Source organism: Apteryx mantelli, chromosome 7 (genome assembly GCF_036417845.1).
Source record: "Apteryx mantelli isolate bAptMan1 chromosome 7, bAptMan1.hap1, whole genome shotgun sequence".
Lineage (NCBI taxonomy): Eukaryota > Metazoa > Chordata > Aves > Apterygiformes > Apterygidae > Apteryx > Apteryx mantelli.
In genome coordinates, this window is record NC_089984.1 from 31,043,128 (window position 1) to 31,061,846 (window position 18,719).

General features: G+C 48.1%; 1 protein-coding gene across 1 annotated transcript in view; it reads right to left on the reverse strand.

Moving 5' to 3' along the window:
- The window catches only part of SH3PXD2A (SH3 and PX domains 2A), a 262,339-nt gene extending 245,372 nt beyond the window's left edge, over positions 1-16,967 (reverse strand). Inside the window, exon 1 of the mRNA XM_067300208.1 lies at positions 16,896-16,967. Within this exon, the coding sequence (XP_067156309.1) occupies positions 16,896-16,967 (72 nt within the window). The remainder of the gene's footprint in view (positions 1-16,895) is intronic.
- Between the last annotated feature and the right edge of the window lie 1,752 nt (positions 16,968-18,719).

Genomic DNA, 18,719 nt, shown 5'->3' on the forward strand with positions numbered 1-18,719 from the left:
AGCTTCGCCACTGACTTGCTCAGTGACAACAGACAAGTCACGCCAGGTCTCCCATCATGTGGGAGGGGAACCCTAAGACACAGACCTGCAGCATTTTCCTTGCAGGGCTGCACTGAGGTTTAATCAGCTGCACAAAGTTTGTGTGAGTCTCGGAGGAGCAGTTAGCTGGAAGCACCAAGCATTACCGCATGCTCCCTAGTAACCAACCCTGGCTCCCCACTACACACTTTTAAGCCTTGCTACATAGGAATTTTTTGTGCAAAAGCCTTACAAAGGAGCTGCCACTGAACAACTAGCGTTATCCCAGCACAAACACATCTCACTCCATACAGGGAGAGGATTCACAGCCTTCTGGTCTTACCTTTAGCAAATTCCATTGAAAACTAAAGGTTTTCCCTCACGATCCCACATACTGCTACCTATTGCTGACACTCTCACGGGAAGCACACACTTCAAGATGCTTCTGTAACTTCAATGATGCTTGTGGAGAAGCTCAAATGAAAGGCACAGCAAAGATATCAAATATTATTTTAACGAGTGGTCTTTGCACATTTTTGATCCACAGAACAGTGAATTTAAGCTTAAGAAAGGCAAACCTACTGCCAGTCACTACTTTTACCAGCACTTTTAAAACAGACCATAAGCTTCAGTGTGAAAACCACTGTCCTAAAACATAAGGCACTGTATTCCCCTCTTGGGTCTCACAAAGAAATCAGATTCAGCATCAGAGGCAGAGTTAAACATTTGAAGGGCAAACAATTCTCTCAGATTGCTTTGATGAAAGTGAGTTGTAGCTGTTACAAAGCCTTCTTAGTTCTCTGATAACAAATTAGTCCCATGACGTGTGTAAAAACTGGCACCAAACACAACAATGAAGACCCTGGAAAATCCTAGCACCAGGTCCTGGGAACATTCCCCAGCGAAGACGAATGGGGGAAAGACCAGTCAGGAGGATGGCTGGCCAAACAGCCAGGGTCAAGGATGGCTTTGGAAGAGAAGCTCAAGAGAAGCGGACCACAGTCAGCACCCAGTTTGGTAAAGGAGACAACTTCAAGCAGTAAGAGACACTGATTTTAATGGCAGCAGATTTATAACCACACAATTTGGATTCACAGGGACTGAAATCCCAAGGGTTGCTATAGCCTCTCCCTTACCCCAAAGGCTAATGCCAAAAACATTAAACAAGAGCAGATATGGAAGCTGAAAAGAGTGTTTTTCTGAAGCATGCCAGCATCAGTTTTGGATCATCAGCATCACAAATCAACCTACAAAGAAGCTTGCTGATAATCACCACAGTTATCTCCACTGATACAAATGGAATATGGCACATCACTTCTGTGCCTGCCAATACTACAGGCTCCAGATGACCCTGGCTCTCTTCCCCAAACGCTGAGGAACTCTTGTTATGTTTGGCTCCCCCCTTGTTCTCCCTTCACAAAAAAAAAAGAGCGCTTTCAGAACATCAATCTGGAATTATTTACTGTTGTCGAAGCTCAGACAGAAACCGCAGGCCACCTCTCCTCTCACCCAAGCAGGACGCGCTCACTGCTTGGACGTGCTCCCCCCATGAGCAGAGGTTGCCCAACCAAGAGGACTTTGAGCACTTCAGCAACTCTGTCAAGCATCTCACCAAGCAAGTTGCTGCCCGCATAGATGATGCCCTTCACCTCCTCCGCTCTGTTCCCAATGCCTGCTAAAAAATGGTTTATATGTGTTTTCAGAATATTATATAGACACCATCTGCTTAAGATTACTCTCATTAGAACTAACGTGGGAACAATCAACTGCATTTTCTCCTCTCTGATTTTGCAAGTGTAGCATCAATTGCAAGTCTTTGGGACTAGCTTCTCTTAAACTCCCTGAAGAGAAGAAAATGAAACCATGAAAGAATCGCAAGTTACTTCCCAACAATCATCATCCTTTGTGCTGACACGGGGCACAAGTCAGGGATAGGACAGACCTGGGAGCCCTTCCCCTTCAAATCACACCTGGCTGCATCCAGCAAACCACACCATTGAGGTCAACCTGATTCCCGGTGGGTGCATCTGCCCCTGCCACCACTGGCAAGGCTGTACTCAGCAGTGCAAATTAGCTCACCACAAGCTCAAAGTTGGCCAGATTGGATTGATCCCAGTGCTCGGTCTACACAATTCACCTGAGTTTCAGTCTGCAGTGACTGAGAGCAGTGTGGGGCAGAGAAACCTGTTTGCCAGGTGTCTTTGAGGCTGTTTCCTTCTACAGAAGGAGGCTATTGCAGCTCAGCAGAATGAAGGCTCAGAAGGGACAAGGTCACTCTCTACAGAAGAGAGGACAAAAAAGTGGGACAGGAGATCAAAGCAAACAGAGGAAAGAGACCTGTTTATGCAAAAGGACAACACTAGCAGGAGAACAAACAGGATGGTCACGATTAAAAAAGAGTCTATGCTGGAAGTTAATAACCATCAGAAGACTGAGGCTTCCAGCCAAGCGAACCCAGCCACCTTGCAGTTTCATTCATGTGAATGCGACATGTTCACCTACCATGGATGACCCAGAAGGTCTGTCCCAGGTCTATGATCTTCAGTCCCATGACCCACTCACAGCACAGACTACATAATTCCTCTCTCCTTTACCTTCTTGTTCCTCACTTTCAGACGTAAAAGGAAACTTTTTACATCATCCTAAATTATCCACTAGTCTTGTATAGGCTCTGAAAAGGCACCTCTGCTAGGAGATACCTTGCAGAGCACACACTGCTCTCCCCGGCTCATCTGCCTACCTTGAAAAGAGATGCCAATGCATGAAGTGTTTGGGGATCCTTAGATAAAAGGCATTAGCTAACTTCAAAGCCTGAATACATATTAACAGTAATGCCAGACATGATACCTCTACAAAAATGAATTGCCACTTGACCCAAGGCTGGGAAGCAGAAATGTATCTGCCAAAGCTCAGATACGTGACACTAGCCCTTAAATGTGTGACAGCATCCAAAACAAAGTGCACGAAGCAGAGGAGGGAGCTAGAAGTGATGACACGAGGCTCAATTCCTTAACGTATGCACTGTTCTTCCTAACTTCACCTGGTCAGGACTCAGCAGCTCTAATATTAGCAATACAAAGTAAGCTTCGAAAGCCTGAGCTGGTGCCACGCAGTTAAGGGACATTGGGTAAAGCACCAGAAAAGCCTGCCTGCACATCTGGGCACCTGAGTGAAGGTGCAACTAAGCTCAGCACCCAGTTTGCAAGGAAGATGGTAATTGCTTAAGGAAAGAGTAACAGAGACAGAGAGCACAGCATGCTTAGCTTCCCGCAATCAACAGATAACAGGCTTTCTGACCCAACAGCATATCTTGACTCCTGTGTTTAATAACCAGCGATGGCCGTGTCCCCCAGGAATTTATCAATTCCTTTTTTTTTTTTTTAATAATTTGTACTTTTAGCCTTCAAATCATCTTGTGGCAAAGTGTTACACAACTTAATTACACAGCGTGGAAAAAACATTTAATTTCATTCCACCTGGCATGCAAGAATGCCATAATTCCTGCACCATTGCCAAGAGGTTGAACCTGTTCCTCTCTACAGTCTATTCATGTATGTGCCAGAAAAAAAAAAAAAAAAATCAGGATTTGCATTCAAATAAGCATCCCTCTCTCCTCATTCCTCTGCTGCTAGGCTGCTTTGGCTGATTTGGGATTATCATTTCAGACCGGACTTAAAATTAGAAGGATTGGACCATTGCCAGCCCTGGAAAGACATACAAACCAGAGCTAGGGATGGAAGGCCTGTTTGTTTCAAGTGGATTAGATCCTACCCACTGAAGGTAACTTTATAAGTCTTTAATATCCTATGCAGAGACAGCTGGAAATAAGCATAGAAGCAAAATAAGGAACAATAGTTACAAGATTCTTATAAAGGGATTTATTTCATCTGTGGTGAATCTTGCTTCTGAAAGCTAAGAAAGTTAATTTAAGATGTTAGCAATTTGACAGATGGTCTTTTTAACAGGAACCCAGCTACTGTGTTTTGAAATAAACAGGAGCTAGCATGGGCAGGGGTATTACTCCTGGCTATGGCCTGGCTATTATTTTATTAATTAGGAGCCAGGCTGGGCTGTAAACGCTTTCACCTTGTCTTACTTGTGAATCCAAGAGTTTGTTTTGGCTGCAACCACTGGAAGACAAAGCTTTACAAACCAAGGCATCTTTCCTAAGCAGATACAAGAGCCCCATCTAAGGCAAATAGGTCTGAAAGCATTAGCAGCAACTGCTAGACCCCACACAGGTTTCCCATAAAGCGCCTGGAGGCTTTTGGTGGACACAGAGAACAGGACACAGGCAACAGCGGGAAGAAAAAGCCTGGGAACTCAGGCAGAGGCCCAGAGTGAATGGACATTCGCTGACGACAGCACTGTGAAGTTGGCTTTGGTGCTTGGCTTCTGGTAAGACAATGACATAATGCTGTGCTTACTAGCGGGGAAATCTGAGGGTTGGAAACGGGTCTGTGAAAAAACCACTAACACGGTTTTTTGACAGGCCAACAGATTAACATCTATTGTCACTGGGGCAAGGCCAGACTCGGCTGGAAAACGTCCAGGAGTTTGATGTCACTGAGAGGCTCGCAAGGACGTCAGCTAGGGAGCGTTCCCATGTCATCTCAGCATTTGCTGCTGCATTGCTGCCTGAAGCAAGCTGCTACCCACCACATTTGTTTAACCCTTTCTATCACAGCATGCAGTAAGACAATGTGCTGGCCTTTTAGCAAAAGGAGCTTGACCCAGCTCTGCTACAGCTCATGTTAACCAGATGTAGAAGAAGTTGATAAAGGACCAGGCGGGACAGGATGCTGGCAAGTAAAACAAGAATTTGACAAGGTTTGGACTGTCAGTCCTATGTTAGGACTCTTTATCAGTGGTAATCACAGTCTCCACCTTTCTATGAACGGAAACAGTGGACATCACTTCCTCACTTGACTTGTTAGGATGTTTTTAGATCCCCTGTGATCCAAATCACACAGCCAGTCGCACCCTTGGTTTGGTTTGAGTCAAGGTCTTTACTGTAACCCAGCCAACACCCCCCTCCCCATACACAAAGCAAGACCAGAGCCAAGGAATTTCAGCTCCTAACCAACAAGATCCTAACTCAAACCCAAGGACACCTGGACTCCCACAAACACCAGTGCTTGATAGGGAACGATCATGCTCTGCTCACCAGATGAGTTATCCTGATGGTTTGTCATCATTGTATGGGAACGTGGTGTGCAGAGGCCCATAAAACCCTCAGTACACAGAAAAAAGCTTTGCATCACCTCTGCTCAGGCTCGCAGGCTGCTGTAAGCACATCAGTGCTGTCTTCTCAGTCCTGCTGGATTTGATGGTCTATAGGGAAAGGCCTCAGCGCTTGCTCACAAGATGATCCTTAGTCCAGTCCTAGGATATCTGGAAGGACACCTAAAACTCCAGGATGAAAACAATGGGAAACAACCCCATGCTGTGGCAAGACTTGGGGAAGAAGTAAAAAGGATAAAAGGAAGACTGTGGAATCAGCTCCAATGGGACCTAAAGATCCATTACAAGCTTTTGCTTTCTGTCCCATCTCTTTATCCATGCCTTTTCCATGCACAAACGCAGAGCAACATGGATGCTGAAACAGAAGCAACACACATGAGTGTGCACACACACACACGAAGCATCGCTCCAAAACCCCAATTCCTACCAAACAATCGCACTCCCCCAGTGCAAGGAGAGAAGAATGACATATCACAGTAATCTCGGTGCTTATCGCGTAGCCGGCCAACACCACTGGCAATGAATGGTCTCGATTCCACTCAGTCGGACCAGAGCCTCGGTTCTTTCAAAAATCAAGGCGCTCTCTGAGACGAAGGCACCTCACACACACCAATACACAGGATCACTCTCCAGTGACACTAGCAAATTGCCATTGCTATACATACAGCCACTTGTCCTCATGTCGAGGGGACAGAGAGAAGTTTAACAGGATGACACACTCTTTTTGCCTGGATCAAGGGTACTGCAGTCTCCAGTGGTTGTTACCCATGAAAAATTCATTTTAATATTCTTGGTGATGGTTAAAAGTGAACTATTTATACTTATCTTTACAAATCAGGGATGTCTGCATTAAAGGATAAAATTCAAGCTACCACAGCCCAACTCAAACACAGGTGGAAAGCTGTTTCCCCCAAACAATCCAGTGTTTTCCCATAGAGTTTCTACAATCATAAAGACAGCAGCTAAAGATTAAACAGAAAATCTCTTCTTGAGCAAGAACAGCTGGAAGACTCTGCACACGTCTCAAGTGAGAGTATTTTAGAGGCTGGCTACCTCAAACTGCTCTAGATCACCTTTGAATAAAACATCCTGTGTTGTCTTCATAAAATGGATTTTTCTGATGCATTAGGGGAAAGTTATTTAGATTTGGGAAGAGCCAAAAGCTTGTTAGCCTGTCCAGGACTTGCAACACGCAGAAGTTACAGGATTGCTACCCCACAGTATACGGAAAACCAGCATGGATGGTACACTGGTACCAGTCACTTTTTATCTTCTCTACTTCAGCCAACAGCTCTAACCTCCTGTTACTAATAGAAAATAAGCAGCTCTTGTTAATAAAAGGGCATATTAGCACCAGGGCTGGTTCAGGGATTGAGTTTCACCTGATAGATACACACACATCCACAAACACATGCAGGCACGCACAGAGCTTCCCTTCTGCTCCTCGCTTTCCTCTTCCCCATCCCAGACGCCAGCTCCAGAGCTTGCTTGAATCCCACTTAGGAAAACGCTGAACTCCAGTCTCTCTTCCGGTGACATGCTTGGGAGATGGGAGGAGGGAGATGTACTTAATCTGCTCCCTGTGGCTTTCCTCCAGGAAAATACTTCACATATCCTTGTTTGTTTGTTTTTAAATTCGAAGTGATTTTAATGCCGGTGAAAGTTGCTGGACTGACAGCCCTGGGAAACTGCAGGGCTCCCACTTATGCATTAGCAGGGGCTGTGCCAGCTGCCCTGGTTCGGCTCAAGACTGGAAGCTCAGCTGCTGCTCGTAGCATCCATCCCATTAATAGCGGTCCTTCAGCCCAGGCTGCTCGAGACCAGGCAGGTGTCAGAGTGCCAAATTTGCAGGCAAAGGAAACACACACTGGGCTCAGAGACAGCACAGAAAAGCACTCGCAGGGCATGGGATGGAACAACATTTAAAACTATTATTTTTAGAGGACTTTGCTTGAGGTCGCATGTAATCTACTGTGGGTTCGTACCTGCTAGGGGGTCAGTAGGGGGAAAGGGAGCTTAAAAATAAATAAAAAAAAATCAGGAGTCTAGAAGATCCACCCAGAGGAATGGTCTTCTATCCACCAAAGACATCTATATGGGTTAAATTATAAGTAAGGATGGAACAGCCAGAGCTAAGGAGTAGGAAAAAATCTCAGAGTATGCTGAGGAAGCAATTAGAAACTCTCATCTTCACAGAGTAAGGATAGTGGTAATGCAGATGCTCCCTATTGCAACGAAACACTGAGGGTGCAAGCTTTACCGACAGGGAATATAGAGACACCCAGAGATCAGACAGCAGCAGCTACTAACTCACTGCCAAGGGCTTTGCTCCCCAGAAAGACCATCTTCCATATTTCACCTCAAATACTTTCTCAGACACTGGGTCTCCAAGAGGAGAACGAAAGCCCTGGAGGGACAGGCTCAGGGCTGACAAGTGCTCCTGGCATCCCAGCCGTACGTCTCCACGGAGGGGAACGTGGCTTTTGCATCGTCTCATTCACGACGGTGCCTGCTGAACGCTATTAGGGAAGCAACGGCCCGACTCCTGCTGCCGGATAACTGCATGACCTTGCCACTCTGCAGCCGCTGCTCTTCGGGGCGGAGCTACTGATAGGGGAAAATGACCCAACACAGGCGTTTCTAAGCCTATACTAACACTTAGCACTTAGGCAGCACATGCATCTTTACACTTTGTAAAAGGAGAGTGAATCCTATCTCTGCTTTGCAGCATAGGACACTGAGACCCAGAAAGGTTGTACAGATGATCCAAGGTCACAACACCGGTAAAGAGGACACATGAATACTTCTACTGCACTACACGATGTCTTGTCTGTACCAAGCTGGACATTAGTTCAAGCCTTCCTGGACGATTTATGAACTTTATACATTAAAATTTGCATTTCTAGGCACATCTGGACAGCGGAGAACCACGCTTCCTGTATTTCAGGTGCAGCTATGGAGGATTCCTGTAAAGGAGACAGAATAGTGGTGTGGAGTCCCTGTTTAAACACAACCGTGGTTAGCAGTGGTTTGGCATGTTTCTCCTGACAAACGTAGATAGGGATGTTTCCTTTGCAGACCAGGTTTGTATCAAGCCTATAAAATCATGCTACCGACTGCTGTGAGTTTAGGAGCCTAGCACGTTGCTGCGTTTTGTTAGCGTGACTTATAGGAAAAATAAAACACACCCCATCGGTCAGAGAAACAGTGCCAGCAACATGTCAGAACATAATTATTGCTAGTTAGGTTTCAAATACAGTAAGTACAGGACCATGCATGTATTAATTGACACTTAAAGACCATCAGTGCTTCATTCCATCTGACGAGTCAACCATCGTAAAATAAAGAAGTTGCATTATAACGAATGTGGCTAAACAGCATTACAGCCTTATTGGGAAACTGTGGTACACTCAAATCCTCTGCTGGAGCAGTCAGTGACTATTAAGACCAGTCAGAAATACACTGCAGTTTTACTACAGCAATATGCAAAATCAGGACAAAGAAACAGATTTTGGGAAGTATATTCTGCCCACAAAACTAGAATGTTCCCAGTTAAAGCATTTGGTTACTTGTTTACTACACACTGAGCTCCTCCTCAAAATGCTGGGGGGAAAAAAAAAAAAGAAAAAAGAAAAAAATAGCTTTGCCAAAATCAATGCCTCAATACCATCCCTATGGTCATCACAAAAGTCATCCTAAGCTAAGAGCACCAAACAGTTAACACCACTGTTTTCAGGCACTTTACAGCTATTAAAATGAGTATTCTCGCTGCTCTACCTTCACCCCAGGGCAATTTAAAGTATTCTTACATCATCCTTTTTTATGCTCTACCTTTGCAATGATGCTTAAAAGAATACTAGACAACAGTTAGGGTTACTGTTATGCTGAGATCACCACCTGCTTTGCCAGATGATACTGTCTAACTGTCCCCATCTGCTTGCATTTGGGTGTCGTCCCTTATCTTACCTGCCCAGGGCAGAGACCATCTTTCAGGTCTGTCTGCCCAGGTCTTGGTGCAAAAGCATCCTTGCTCTGCAATAAAGGCTATCAGGCATTACAATAAAACATACAGTATTCTTATTATAAGTATTACTGACAGCGAACGTGAGTCTGCAAGACTGACTATTTTCCAAATTGCAGGTGGTGTAAAGAAGAAGTGAGCAGACTAAGTTAGGAAGGTTCTAATTAGACTGTGAGATTTTCCATTTTAAAACCCTTCCAGGTGAAAACCACCTGGTTTTCTTTTGCCTTTTTTTCCCCAAACGTAATGTTTCTGTCTAGAAGAACATAACAGAGAGATTCTGGAGAGCATTTTTTTGCTTTTATAGTAAAGAGAAAGCGGGTGACTTTGTTAAGAAACATCATTTTTACAAATTTCTCAGTAAAACTTTCAAGAAAGCCTCTCTCTAAAGGTGTGAGCCAAGGCCCAGGGAAGCTACTGGGAGTTTTGCCATTGCCTTTACTATATTTTGGAGTTGACATTACTTGATTAAGCAGCAGACGCTGCCAATCCCAAATAGTGCGTTACTGTGCAGCTCTCTGCCTTTTTCATGCAGTATTTATACAGCACGCTCCAGGCAAGAAGGTGTCATTTTTAGCTACAAGAAAGCTTTCAGCTTCACAATGCCAAACACAGCAGCGCTGCCAGCCCCCTCTAATGAGCCTGCTCTTCTCCATTGTTACGGGCAACCAATTCCCTTTGTGTGAGCAGGCACCGACTAAGAGGACATGGCATAAAAAAAGGAAGATCAAAAAAAAAAAAAAAAAAAGGGCCATCTCACATTAGAAGGTCCAGCTGTTTCCTCTCAGATGACTAAATTAGAGAGCTTGCACGTCACCTCCTGCCTCAGGTAGGGTCAATTGAATCCTTCTTCCTGTTTAATCCATATAAAATGGGAAATGGTTTTTGAGGAAGACAATGACAGAATACAAGGGTAGTATTTTTTCAGGCTGTGTACTTTTTTTCAGATAATTTGGAAGATGGCTTTAGCAGCCAAAGAGGAGAATAGAAAATGCTGCCACAGACTTCCTGGGTGGCCTTGGGCCTGTCACTTAGCCTTTCTTTGCCTCAGCCCCCCAAGGAGGGTGCCAGCACAGTGCCACCTCACAGGGATGGGAGGAGGGCAATGCAGCAGGGATTCGGAGATGCCCGTGGACAGGGCTGGGCGAACACGTGGGATCTGCAGAGAGGCAGCCCTGGGATGCAGGAAGTTTGGGCTCTATTTCCTATGCCATCGCTTGCTTCCTAAGGAAGCCTGTTCGTCTCTCTCTCCCGTTTCCAGCTCCGGGAAAGGGGCATGATTCACTCCCTCCAGTCCTCTCCCCTCCCTTTTAGCTCACAGCAATGAGACTGAGGGAATTGTGGCCACGACCCTGCAAGTTGTGCTGCACACATGGGTCCCAGCACCCATCCACCCACACACTCAGGCTCTTTTGAAGCCACCGAGGTCACCGGCAGTTTGCAGCAGCTGAAAGCATTTGTGCTGTCTCTTAGGACAACACTTCCCCTGGTAACTAAGTCCCAGTTAAAGTCAGTAGTGGTGTCTTAGTCGCTTTTAAAATGGAAGATGGAGGCTTTTGGAGCTGTTACTACCATCCCCAGCTCAAGGGTTTGCAAAAAGCCTTTCACTAAGCTTCCTCCTGGCCGCCCTCCCCGCACACTGCAGGTTCAACCACATGAGAGCCCATACAGGCAGCTCAGGATTTACAGCCTCCTGCATTATTTCATTCTGCTCTGAACATAGTATATGGAGCACTGCAAATCCGGACAACTACCTTGTGCCTCTATTCATTTTTAATCTATTTCTAAGGCTGGGGTCAGCCATTTACTTCACAAACTGCTGACTTCAGATATTACTATATCTTGGTTGGCTGTTTCCAACCCACAGCTCCACTGGAAGGAAGGACTGTGAGGGCTTCTTAATCCACTCTTGCACAAAGTCCACTGAGCTACCCTACTGCCCTCTGAAAAGGGCTCGAGTTCTAGAGTTAATAAATGCCAGACAGCACATGGATGCCCAAAGTGTCCCGAGCTAGGTTTGCAAGCCTATTTCCCCGAAGAAACTCTAAGGGCTGTGGCTCTCTTGGGTACCTCCTAAGACGATGGATAAGGTAACATGGAAGGGACCTCCAAGAGGGAGGATCGCATGCAGGTGTGGCACTGGAAGGGCAAGAGGATGCTGAAAGAGGGCAGAAAGTGAACCTTTCGAGGCAGGGAAGAGAACAGCCCTGTACATTACACCAGCCTCATAAACAACTGATGACTGGAAAGCAAAAACCCAACAAGGCACAGAAAATAAACCTCTGCTGCTAGAGAAAACTTCCACTTCCACAAGCAGCGTTTCTCTCTTCTTCATCACCGCATCCACTTGTCAACGGAAGTCCTCTGAGCACTAGCAGGGGTAGGTAGCTTCATATCAGAAATGTTAGTGCTCTCCCTCCTACTATTCCTGCTCCCTCGGCCCTTTGGGAGCAGGGGCAAAGAGTGGAACCAACCTGCAGAGAACTGACCATCCACAGCTTCCAAATTTTTTGGCAAAATTGACGACTTCTTCTTCCTGACATGTTTCATCAGAGTCTAAAAACAATGAAGGTTTTGTAGACTGCAAAATTCAGAAGATTTGCGACTAAAACAGCAGAATAATGGAAATCATCCTGAAAGAAATACGTCTACCCTGACGGGGTGGTGGTCTACATACAGAGGAAGCCACTGCAAGGGAGAAGGGAACGTTTTACCCTGACATGTTCCTCCTGAGCTTTCCTTTGCTCTGCACACAGGGGATCACAGCCATCTTTGACATAAACCTTGCCAATGCAGGGAAGTTCAATGCCGAGGAATGATGAAGTCACGGAGCAGCCTGCTAATTTTCTGGCTCTCTCCCAGCACCCCAAGCAAAGATAATAATTCAGACCAGTGAGTCAAATCAGATCATAGGCCCTAGAAGCAAAGCCACACAGTGTTTCTTAATGGGAGGGAGGGAGGGGGAGGGCAGAAAATGGATCAGAAGTCTTAAATAATTGCTCCGTCTGCTCATGTAACGCTGCCTTCTGTTTCATGTCAGGTCCCTCATTGAGCTGCACCTCCAGGCCACAGGCCTTGTGAGCTCCAAGAGTGCCGTGTCCCATTTGCTCTGGAAGAAATCTGGCTCACATTCTCCAGCTTTGCAAATTAAAAGGGTCAAAAAAAAAAAAAAAAAAAAAAAAAAAAAGCTAGCCTGAGCCTTTTTTACCCATGAGTTGCTGGTACTTCCAGCACAAGTGGCACATGGAGCTCCTCGACTCAAACTTGCAGGCAGGGCCTCATTGGAGAGGACATCTGATGACCCAAGCAGGGGAGAATCCAGCTCCTTCTCCCATGGAAGCAATGGGGGACCAACACAAGGCCAAAGACCCTTGTCACTAATCCCATGATGTACCCAGACCTTCCTCTTCAGCGTTTGCTTCTGTATCACTGGCAGCTTGCAGCAGAGAAACGAAGCCATGAAGACATCTGCTCTTCAGTGACTTGCACCTGAGCCTAAGCAGTGGTCAGGGACAGCTAAGACAAAATGATCAGTGTGACCCTGGTGGTGCCAGTTTTTTCTTCTGATCATGCTGACATTTTACAGCCAGTCACTTGTGACAAGTGCACTCACATTCTCCTGGGAGCAGCACCAAAACCCAGCACAGCAAGATGCAGTCCCTTACAGTAGGGAAATGCCAGCAACCCCAGGAGATTAGCTACCACCTCCAAGCAGCAGAAGGATTCCTACAAGAGCCATCACAAGACATTTGGAGATGACATTAAGAAACAATCATCCTGGGGAGGAATCAAGGGCAACATGCAGGCATCTCAGGTGGCTTAAATCAGCAACACACCTCACTCATTTAACTAGAAAGAAACAGGGCAGCCACTTCTAAAGCAAGCATGTTTTACCTTCGCTCCACACTGTACAAAGCTGAATAACAAGCACAACTGCAACAGGAATAGACTAGCACTGAGAGAGGAAATCAGCACTGATGAGCAAATCCCTGTCCTTTGGTTAGCACAGACACACTTAGTGACCTCGGCAATGACCCCAAACATATAAACGTCTAGCAAGATAATGCACATCAGTAACTGTCCAGTCCTCTGCAGAAGAGCAAGTGGACAGAGAGGGGGGTGGGGGGATCCCCTTCATTTGGCCTCTAATGAATGTTTGTCATTACGCAGGCCGAGTGTGAGCAGGTGAAGGTGCTAACCTCCCTCTCACCTTCTTGATAGCAGCACCAAGCACATCTGGCAGACAGAGGCACCCTGCAGGGCTTCCAAGCGAGCCAGACATTTGGGCAAAGAGTGAGCTATCTGCCCAAAGACAATCTGGAAACAGAGAGAGGAGAGGGGAGGAGAACGTGTCTTCTTTAAGCTCCATTATGGATGGATAAAGGAGGTAGGCATCAACAGCGGGGGTGTTTTTTTGTTTGTTTGTTTGTTTTTTTAATAAAGAGCCCATTTCTGTTCTGAGATCATTTCATCTTTAATTTGGACAATTCAGACAATCAAAATTTCAGACTAAAAGCTAGAGAAGGTACACCATAAACAGATCAAACTTGAACAACTGAAAGAAGAGACTTGTGGACTGTTTAAAACTTAGCAGGTGAGGAGAAAAGGGTTTGGATTTTGTTACCAGCTTTTTCTTTTCAGAATGAAGAAGTGGCACTTTGAACCATTAACTGAAATGTCCTAACCCACCCTGATTCACCACACCATTGCTCAGCCAACATATGACCCCTGCTGTGCCAAGGGTCTTTCCAACAAACCCAGACTTGACCTTCCTGACATTGTCCTTGTTAAAAGAAAAGGGGAGGGGGAAAGCAAGGAAGTTTAACGTATTTTATCAAGCACAATCAATTTTTTAGGGACCATCTCTATGGAAAAAGAAGAGAAAGAGAATTTAGAAAGTCGAAAGCTGTAAGAGCAGCAGTAGCTTATACTAGGGATATACCACACAAAAGGCACGCGATAAACCATCCAACCTTTGTTTATTGTTTCACATGCCGCCACCCAGGGCCCTCGGCTGGCTGGGCAGCATTGCGCGACCCAGCTGCCGACAGGGAAGCACTGCAGACTCCTTCCCCAGCAGCGACTTCCCCGTGGGGAGAACCGTCTGGATTCATATCAAATAGCACTGGATCTAAGATTTTAATCTCTTCCCATGCGCAGAGCCCTACAAATCTTCCAGCAAGGTATTAATCTCTTTAGAAGTTTCATGCACAGTGATCACAGAAGCGGATACACAGAGCTGCCTCCTTTCTTTTAGCTTCTTGAGTCAAGGCCGCTAACGCTATGCATATATCACGAAAGACGTCTGTCCCAGGGAATGATTCCTGGCATCTAGGCCAGGCAGTACAGGTGCTTAGGTGCTGCTCACATTTAGCCCTCTCTGTGTGTCCACAGTGCCTAATACTCACCTTCATCTCCTCTAGGCTCCACTGTGGCCCTGAAAGATCACAGTTTGGCTGTCCCAGCCAAAGACGGATGAAAGGCTGCAGCACATACAGCTGCAGCAAATTGCAATCTGCTTAAATCTAGGAAATGAAGAAGAGGCCAAGACTTTTAGACCTCTGGGTTAATCCACTCGTCTAAAAGTAAGAGATTCACATGGAAGTGGATGACCATTATTTTTAATTGAATTACTCCAATGCTCATTTGTGAACCAAGACCCTATTATGCTCGATACTGTACAACCAGAGACTGGGAGTCAGTGGGACACAAGGCAGACGCAACACTACTCAAACAGCAAACCACTTAGCCTGGGATTTTTTTGGACAAGAATCAGGCACATAGGAATATGGAACTGTTATATAGAAAACAATATCAGAAAGGTTGCATGGAGAGAAGGATGAAGGGAAAGAAATAGGTTTCCCATTAGAAACACTACAGAGAGCTTCTTGTAACAGTTTAGATTGCTGTTGCTAAAATGCAATGTCAACAGTCACCAAGGAAATGCAGAAATGCATTTCGACAAGAAAACACAGAATTTGTTTTGTTTCAGATCTGTAAACACAGGGCTTACATCTCTGTTTTCTAGATATCTTCAAATTGATAAGAAATGAACAACACCAATTTCTCCTAGCCATTAGGAAGGTATTGTTACCCGTTCTTTTGTACGTCTTTAGGCTTAGCAGAGCTACTAGACTTCTCTACAGAGGGGTCACAGGCTCTGATGCCAAACTGCAACCACCTTTCAGGTGAGATAACAGCCTGCAGCAGAGTCTGCCACAATTCAGAGCGACAATGTGCAAAAGCTAAAGAAGTCTTTGCCACACAGAAGCGATGAATGAGTGATGTGGCCTGAACGCACACATCCAGCTGGCAAGCTGAGAAGACATGAGACCCATGAGACCTTCCATGCCTATGAACTGGGCACAAGACCTCTAATTCCCCAGCAGATCAGGGCTTCAGCTTTACATCCGCAAGTCAGCATCTCTCAGCAACACAGTGCCCTCTAGCCTTGAACTGGGTTACGGTTTAAGCCTTAGAGGAAAAAGCTCAGCAATACGAAATACTAATACACAGCTTTATGTCCGATCTTTGGCCTTATCTTTCAGGCAACCCATTCAAATGGCGACCGGCTCCAGAGAAATCTGGCAGGCAGGCAATGCCAGGAAACACGGCATACTCAGAGTGATTTCACACCAGATGCAACACCCCCTCAGGCTTTTCCTTACCCAAGCAGGATGACTACCTTCTGCACACACAAAACCCAAACTTCTGTGTATTTAAACACAAGTTATATTTTGAGAAGAGAATTAAAGAGCTTGGTATAAATAAAACCCCAAAATGGAGACAGACGGAGAAAAAAAGATTGCTTTTCTACTAATGTGGATGGGCAAAAGCTACACCATTGCCTGCTGCGAACTCCTGGAGGCAAAGACGCTTCCACATGACACCCCGCAGTACTGGAGTCCGGGAAGGTTGCTGAAAAACTCTCATCGGATGCTGCGCTGTGGCAGTAAGGTGTGAAAGGAGGAAAGCAAAAGAGAGATGAAAGAGAACCCAAATGTTGAGCCTGCCTCGATAACTACGCCAACCAGCTGCCCCCTTCAAAAAGGTCTTTATATAACTTTACGGGAGAAAATTTTATGAGAGCAAAGGCTCATTCAGCACTGTCGGTTCGGCGAGCCGGCAGCGGCCGAGCCTCGCTCCTCTCCGCTCCGCTCCCCGCCGGGGCGCTCGGCGGTGCCGCGGCCGCGACGGGGCTGAAACGGGGCAGCTCGGAGACCTGTCCCGTGCCGCGCTGCAGCCTGCCGAGCAGGGAGGGAAGAGGCGCCTCCCGAGGGGAAGCAAACTTCAAAATGAGAGCGTTAGGAGAGGGGGGAAAAAGGAAAAAAGGGCAGGGAAGGGGGTGAGGAAAAGGGTAAGGAGGAAAGCCAGGCTCGCACAGCTGTGCCGATACCGCGGGCCCCCGTCCCGCCGCCGCGCAGCGCCGGGCGCCTCGCACCTGCCCCGGCGGCGGCACGGGCACGGGGACGGCGGCGGCGGGACGGGGCGGCTCCGCCCGGGCGGCGCCTTCCTTCCCTCCCTCCCGCCCGCCCGAGGCTGCCCGAGGCGCCGGGGGCTCCGGGACACCCCGGGCTGGGCAGCGGGGCTGCGCGGCGGGGCCGCTACTCACGTAGTGCTTCGAGGGGTTCCGCCTCTTCTCCACGTCCACCACCGTGGCGTCCAGCACGCTGTAGGACAGCATCTTCGCGGGCTCCGCGGCTGCCTCCCTGCTCCCTGCGGCGCGGCCCGGCGGCGGCAGCAGCGAGGCGCCCCGCGGCGCTGGGCAGCACCTCCGCCGCGCTGCCCGCCGCGGCGATGCCGGCCGGCGCGGGGGGCGGCAGGACGCCCCGGCCCGGCTCCGCCCCGCGCCCCGCCGCGGCGGCGGCTCCGGCTCCCCCCTCGCGGCGGCGGCGGCGGCGGCGGCGGCCCGGCTCCGCGCCCTGCCCGCTGCCTCCGGCTGCGCGGCGAGTGCGGCGGCAGGCGGCGGCAGCGGGCGGGCGGGCGGGCGGGCGGGAGGGGCCGGGCCCGGCCGCCGTCCCCGCCCCCGGGCGGCCCGGGGGGCGCGGAGCCGCCGCCGCCGCCGCCTGCCGCCGCGGGACGGGACGGGACGGGGCGCGCTGGGCGCCGCCGCCCCCGTGTGGCGGGGGGTCGCGCCCGCCCCTCCCCGCCCCGACACGGCGGCGGCGCCCCGGGGGCCCGCGCCCGGCCTGCGGCGGCGCCGGGGCCGAGGGGGCCCCAAGGCCGGGGGCGGCGGGGCGAGGACGGGCCCTCCGCCGCCGCCCCTTCCTCGCAGGGACGGCTGCAGCCCCTCAGCCAGCCTGGGGCTACGACAGGCTCAAAGGCGGAGGAGGATTGCACAAACTGCCTCCCCGCTATGGGCTTTTGCAGTGATAAACCCACTTCAGTTCTTTATATACGCATACATACATAGGAACTAGCATCACCTTCTGCCATCACGCTTCCAAGAACAGCTTGCCCTAGAAATTAGACTGCTTTTATTCAATACATGATTATTTTGCAGGCAGTTACCTCAAGAAAGAGAACTTGCATATGATCATCCAGCCCTCAGCTAGTCTTATGCAGTTCATTAGCTATTTGCCAAATTCACTGAAGTCAGTAAGATTTCTAACTGTTCCACTGACTCAAGGCTCTCCACCAGCAGTCCAAACCCATTTTTCAATAAGCTTCCAAAGTGCCACTGACAACGGCAGACCTGCTAGCCTAGACGCCAAGAAAACTCCCAGATCCTGGGAAGAAAAGAATTGTCAGTCCCCACTTGATTTCTTTATACGCGCTACCCGCAAATTTTTCTGTATCGCATCTTTTGTACCGCGTTATTAGCCCTTCAATAACGATCACAAGATAGACACGGGAATTACAAAGCCATAGATATGGTAGCCTAGAGGCTGACCTTTGAAAGCAAGGGAGCCCAAAGCTAGTTTCCACGAGCAACTTATAAATGAAGCAGAACCATCAGCACACGGCTACAGGCTGCTGCCAGGAGGCATCGAGGTGACTGCTGCGCAATGCCTTCTTTTCAGCCTACACAGAGAAAGATACTCTGATCCAGTTATCACAGTCCTCGATGCTGTCGGCACTCTAAGTATTTATAGTCCCTGCTGCAAAGAATTTATGTTCTTAATAGTAGGTGGAAACAGAAGAGCCAGCTTGCAATCCATCCTCTCGCCCTGTGGGCAGCTGCTAGGTTATCTGAGCTGGAGAAGGATTTCGCTCGTGCCTTCTTCTCTTCCATCCTCCAGAATGTACGCCAATACACCAGAACGTATACCAAACCAGCGAGCTGACAGAAAACACTACAATCCCAGCCTCCCATCCCAGGATGGGCTGGCGAGCGGGAGACCAACTTCTGGGAATGGGACAGGGGGGCAGAGGGGAGAAGCTCGTGTGCCCCCGTCTGTGCTGTTGTTTTTCAGGCTTGTCCCGTTTCCTTCAG